The sequence below is a fragment of the Scleropages formosus genome, chromosome 15 (assembly GCF_900964775.1).
Source record: "Scleropages formosus chromosome 15, fSclFor1.1, whole genome shotgun sequence".
NCBI classification, from domain to species: domain Eukaryota; kingdom Metazoa; phylum Chordata; class Actinopteri; order Osteoglossiformes; family Osteoglossidae; genus Scleropages; species Scleropages formosus.
Window position 1 is genome coordinate 20,400,716 of NC_041820.1, and position 6,556 is coordinate 20,407,271.

The 6,556-nt window shown below is 43.1% G+C and overlaps 1 protein-coding gene across 1 annotated transcript; it reads left to right on the forward strand.

Moving 5' to 3' along the window:
• Positions 1–296: 296 nt before the first annotated feature.
• On the forward strand, positions 297–3,417 carry vrtn (vertebrae development associated). Its single transcript, XM_018727528.1, has 2 exons — positions 297–319; positions 1,365–3,417. The coding sequence occupies exon 2, from the start codon at positions 1,367–1,369 to the stop codon at positions 3,374–3,376; it is 2,010 nt and encodes a 669-aa protein (XP_018583044.1). The 5' UTR covers positions 297–319; positions 1,365–1,366; the 3' UTR covers positions 3,377–3,417.
• The last annotated feature ends 3,139 nt before the right edge of the window (positions 3,418–6,556 follow it).

The following is a 6,556-nucleotide window of genomic DNA, read 5'->3' on the forward strand; positions in this document are numbered from 1 at the left end:
TGTTGTTATTATTATTATAGACTAAGAGAGCAGTCGTACAGGTAGGATAGCGAGGTTCACGGTGAAGTTGACCCAGACTGGCCGAGTCGGGGGGGGTTGTTCTTACTGACCATTTCCTGGAGGGAGGGTCCACTCGCACCGCGTTCAAGTGTCCTTGGCGGCGGGTTCAGTAGCTGCGCTGTCGGAGTCGCTCGCACCCGCCCTCCATCTCTTGTAGCAGCCGGCCATGGATACACAGTGACCCCGGCGAGAGGTCACACACACACACACACACACACACACACAGAGCGCAGGAGCACGTGCCCCTTCGCGGTTGCAGGTAGGAACTCTTCCTTCGCCTACTGACTTTAATTAAAAAGTTATGGCGCAGAGCCGACGGACACGGCGCCGACGGTTGGACCGTTGGGAGTGTTTGTGTCGTCGTTCATGCCATGGACGAACATTTCGTGATCCAGTCGAACCTTCGTACCAGGAAACGTGTATTTTATTGAGGTGCCGTGAACCGCTCACGTTCTTCGCCCTTTTGCTGCGCGGATACTTGAAGTTGAAGCGGTTTGGTGCCAAGAAAAATGTATCTCTGTGTGTGTGTGTGTTTGGTTACATCTTGGTGTGGTAGAAGCTCTGTTCCCGTCTGGCTATTAGCGCTCATTACTTGGCTGTAGTACAGGTGTCTTTGCAGTTTCAATTAATCCTCAGTCTGATCTCATTATAATCGATATTTCTTACAGCAACGCTTGCAATTTTAAGTTTTTTGTCAGTAGTAGCAAGTTATATTATTAGTTGACTTTTTTTAAGAAAATTTGGTAAAATTTATTAATGAACTATGCTGTGTTCGCTCTCGGCATAGATATGAATTCTAAGTGGTCATTCAGTATTAAAATCCATAAATATTGAATATTGACTTCATGCAGTAAGTCTTGTAATATCTGTATGATGTCTATTAATGGCACACTGATTGATTTATTATATTTTGCATTTAAAGACTTGTTGATGCTGCAGTTTGTTTCACACAGTTCATGCACTACCCTTTTATTTACGCACAAAAGATTTGTTGTGCTTCATTCAAGTATGGTTTCACTTTAGCCTATGAGGGAAATCCAAAGAAAATAAATATTTCCATAGTTTTAAGGTGATAATGTGGTTATTAAATGTGCAAGAACTGGAAGCAGTTGACACCTCAAACTTTGTTTGGCTTTTCAACAAAATGTACTGTCTCATCTAATGTTCTGTATCCCTTACTACTGAAATTTTTAAATGCATTTAGCTGTTTCGGGTTCTGATTGTTTTTGTGTTAACATTTTATGCAAATCTTTTACTCTCTCCTAAGTTCTGTTTTTGGAACTTGATTTCTTTTACCATTTCAGATATGATTCAGAGGAAGGAGGTGGTACGCTTTGTTCTGGAGCGACTGCAAGAGGCCACAGAATGCACAGGCCTGGACTCCTTGCTCAGGGTGGCCCAGGAGGTCCAGCTAGCCTTGACCATGTTCCGCCTCCCTGCAGCCCCCTGTAGGCAGTTCCCAGTTGGAGTAGATGTAGACCAGGTGGCACACTGCCTTTACCCCAGTGATGCTCCTGGTGACATGATCCCACTGGCCTGCGAAGGGGAGGGCAACCTTCTGTTTGATGCGGCCAGCATTTTGCTAGTGGGCAACACAAGCCTCAGCCTTGAGCTGCAGGTGAGAACGGTTGTGGAGATGCTTCTGTGGAAGCGGTACTATCTCAGTGGGATGATTGACTCCAAGGTGATGCTTCAAGCAGCCCGGTTCTCCCTCTGCACAGATGAATCGGTGGAGATGCTCAAGTTGCCAATGGCTGTGTTAGAAGCCATTTTTGATGCAGATGTGAAGGCATCCTGTTTTCTTGGCTCATTTGCCAATATGTGGCATGTCTATGCCTTGGCCTCTGTCTTGCAGTGCAGAATCTACTCAATCTACCCCATGTACAACTTGAAGATTCGTCCATACTTTAATCGCCTGATCCGACCCAGGGCATTGTCACCAGATTCTGATCCAATGATCCTCCACATCATGTGGTCAGGTGAGCTAGAGTCCATGTCAGTCTTCAAGCCTCATCATTTTGTAGCGTTGGTTCCTACACATAACCTATGGATGGGTAGTCCCAGTGCTGAGGATCAAGGTCTTCCACTGAAGACCCTAGAACTTCTAAACCAGAACCCTCAGCTTTCTTACTCGAGCCTTAAAGACCGGTACAACATTACGAAGAGTACATTCTACAGATGGAAGAGGCAGACCACAGAACACCGCAAGAAAGCTGCAGCGAGATATGAGGCCAAACAGTTTCTCCAGGCCTGTTATAATGAAGGAAAGCTGCTGCCCCTTCATCAGTTCAAGGAATTTTTCCCTGACATTTCTCGTTCGACATATTATGCCTGGAAGCATGAGTTGCAAGCCACTGGTGGCTCAATTGCAACACACAGTGATGAAGCTGGATCTGGAGAAAATTTTGACCGGGATTCATGGTCTTCAACTGAGGGCAACCTCAGTCACTGCAACGAAAGTGTGACCAACATGGTGACTTCTAACATTGATAAGTTTGGAGGAGATCGGGCCCAAATTCTTGCTTTTATGCAGGAGGCAAAAAAATGTCTGCAGAGCTGCATTGCACTGAACACTGCTTTTCCATACAGGAACTTCAAGAAAAGTTTCCCGGGTATCTCAAGATCAACATACTACAATTGGAGGAGAGAGGCCATGCAGGCAAACCCTGGTTTTAAAGATTTCTTTGGAAGCAGTGAAGATGGCTCTGATGCTGACCCTCTTCTGCATGATGCACAGTGGCCAGTTCCTAGTCTGAAGGTGTGCAAGCAGAAACACAAGATCTTGCAGTTGTCCTACCTTCAGAAGAAGAAACTTAGAGATGAGGCCAAGAAGCGTGCCCAGAGGTCAAAGATGGTCTTTGCGAAATTCAAGCTGAGGTATCCCTCCATCTCTTCCTTTTTTTATTGGAGGTGGAAGAGGGCTTCTAACCTTAAGGATAAAGAGGCAGTGACCTTGGAGACTGATTGGTCCAAGGTTTCAAATGGCCCTGAGGCAGTTGCCATAGGAGAACAGAATGTACTCCCCTCAGTGAAAAACACTGGACATTTTAATAAGCAGAAACTGAACCCTTATAATGTGACCCTGTCGGGATACAGTGTCCCTGAGAAACATGTGAACAACAAGGATTTCGTCATGGATGTTGTAGCCTTGGCTAACTTCAAGGCCAGAGCCAAGTTATTCCTACAGCAACGTTTTGAGGAAAACTCATTCCCCTCCTTCAAGGAGTTCAGCTCTTACTTCCCCCTCACCCCCAGATCGACCTACTACATGTGGAAAAGAGCTTTACACCATGGACTGCCCTTAGTTCATGGTTGATCAGAGGATGGAAGGTAGTGTTGAGTACGGGAGGTGTGTTTAACCCCACATGGCTGGGTAGCCATTTCACAGGAGCAGATTGAAAAGTCTGGTTTGAAATTTCAACTGAAGTACATTATCTCAGCCATCAAGCTGAAGGCAAAAAAACATTCAGGTTGGAACAACACCTTCACCAAGTACTCTTGGCCTACTTTTCAGTCCTGTTTAAAGTGTGACGTGATTTGCATTGTGTTTCAAACAAGGTCATGATTCCATTATGTGGTCCTGATGTCTTCCAGGTGTGAAAGTTTCAGGCTGATAACGGTTTAAAGAATTACTCTTTGTTGGAGGTTCGACTTTGCTGTTTTGGATACCTATTGTCTTTCAAAAATCTGGATTTTTTTTTTTTTTTAAAAAACTACCTATACTGCCAATGAGCATAATATCAAATAAAATAAAATTTTTGTGGGTTTTTCTTTATGTTGGAATATATAGTAATGTGTGTTTTGAAAACAACGATGACTACCTCTAACACTCTTTTATATTCCATGAAGCATAATTCTTTGTGCCTTTACAAAAGGCTTCAGTGGTTTCGTACACAGCTCCAACCAGTACGTAAGAATGTAATTGGTGGCAATGTTTACTTTTACAAAATGCTTCATTTGAACCCTCAAGCTATCTGATCCTGTCACTGTTTCAGAGCATATTCTGCACTAAGCTGCTATTGATATGGAAAGATGGAGCACTGTTCTCCATTTTGTTTACAGGTTTTTTTTTTTTTTTTTTTTTTTTTTTTTTTTTTTCCTCCCCCCCCTCCCCCCCCACCAATTGCTTTCTACCTCAGACAAATGCCTATTATTCAGTGGTAATAATCCCAGGAATGTTTACATTTTTTGTTTTTGGTTTATCTGTTTGGATTGTGTATACCTCAGAAATCGAGATCCTCCGGTCTTCTGGGTCTTTTATTTGTGCAATTTTATAAATATTTCCTCTTAATTGTTTGACAAATCGGTATTAATTTAGTTCTCAAACCCCTAGTTTATTGGATTTTGATGAATCCTTTCATATTTTCCATTTGTTTTCCTTAACTGAGGTTGGTGCACGAGAAACAAGGTGAATATATTCCATCGCCTGAGGTGGGAGGGAATGATTTTCAACAAAGCAGGAAATGAATAAACTGTCCAGTTAACTTGATTTTTATCCAAGCTACCTTTTGTGATGTAATGGCTCTGACCAAAATATGTATTGTATGCATGTTTTATTTTCATAAATGAAATAAAGTATTAAGTGGCAGTTCTGGGTGAGCTCAGGTAATAAAACAATTTCGCACATCAGCTCTTGTAATATAACATCTACATTAACACATATCTCAGAGCAATAATTTTGGGCTAGAAGCTGCATATCTTTGCTCCTAGAAAATTACCTCAGATCTGAGGATTATTTTAATGTCCTTCAAAGTAATGTGACACCTACAGGTAATCCTGTCTGGCAAAATATGCATATTGGTTTCTTTAAGATGCCTTCGGTTTCCACTAAAAGGTTGGAAACAGGCATTTGTGAGCAACTTGCTCCAGACCTGCTCATTTCTTGTTCCAGGCATTATGCCACATCTTCGGTGTTTTGTGAGAACGATGCCATGAAACTTGGAATCCCACAACCACTTGAGTCTGATTAGCAGAAAATCTTGAGGTGTTCTCAGATCTTTCCGTATTTCACACCGATCTGTGCTTTTCTCCAAAATAACTTGTAAAGTTAACTGATGTGCAGTTATTTACTCCTTCATACAGTTGGGTAATTGTTACTGGGGCAGTTCAGGGTAAATACTTTGCTCAAGGGTACTATAGCAGGAACTGGGATTCAACCCTGCAATCAAGGCAAGCCAAAGGCAGCAGCTCTAACCACTGTACTCCCAGCTGCCCCATATGCTTGAAAGACACAGGAACAACGGTAATTTAACATCCTCCTTGTCTCTTTAGCGAGCATCAACATCTGGACTCAGATTCAAACTCATAAATGTTGTCAGATTCCAACCTGTGGATGTTTTATGAAAATGGCTTCAATACAGCCCAGGTATCATGTAAGTTACGGAAGACCCTGCAGTAGTGGATCACACTGTACCTGTGAGACGTAAATAGGCAATAGGTTTTTCATGGGTGGCATGGTGATGCAATGAGTAGCGCTGTCTTATAGCGCCTGGGTGATGTGAAAGGGTGTGGGTTCGATCCCTCAATGTGTAGAGTTTACACGTTCTCCCCATGCTCATGTGGGTTTCCTCCCAAAGATGCCTGGGTTAGTGACTAAATTGCCCATATTGTGTGTACTGTAGGGTGCATAGAGACAGCTGGTAGTGAATTAGTTAGATCTGCTGCCTTTGCAGCCAAGGGCTGCAGGTTTGAATCTTATCTCCAGCCGTATTACCCTTGAGCAAATTACTTAAATTGCTCCAGTAAAATTACTGATCTGTGTAAATGGGTAAATATCTGTAGGTAGTTTCGGAGAAAAGCGTCAGCTAAAAGAGTAAATGAACTTAGCACTGTAAGTCACTTTGAAGGAAAAGGTGTTGGATAAATACTATGGTATTTCGTGTACTTTTCTCCAAGGAAACTTATCTGCAGAATGAATGGGTGGTTAAGTCATTTTAGCGTGTGGTCCAAAGCAAAGAGTGGATGGTGAGTTTCCTGCTGAGGCGTGGGTTCAAGATCCCATTTTCATGGCAGGGGGAACCAAAAGCTTATGGAAACCATTACAAATCCATACTGACTGAAAGGCTCCTTCTGATTTTTATTGAACAGAGTAAGTTATGAGGGGGGCACAGTGGCGCAACAGGCTTGGCCGGTCCCGTTCTCTGGTGGGTCTGGGGTTCGAATCCTGCTTGGGGTGCCTTATGACGGACTGGTGTCCTGTCCTGGGTGCGTCCCCTCCCCTTCCAGCCTTGCATGCGGTGTTGCCGGGTTAGGCTCTGGCTTGCTGTGACCCTGCTTGGGACAAGCAGTTGTTGTGTGTGTGTGTGTGTGTGTGTGTGTGTGTGTGTGTGTGTGTGTGTGTGTGTGTGTGAGAGAGAGAGTATGTTATACTGGTTCAAAAATATAGCCTCTCTTTACAGACCAAAGAATAATATTGTAAATTTAAGTGTAGATAGGTTGAAGAGTATAGGTAATATGAACACACCTTTTAATGGCCTTGTATGATTAGTTAGTAGCT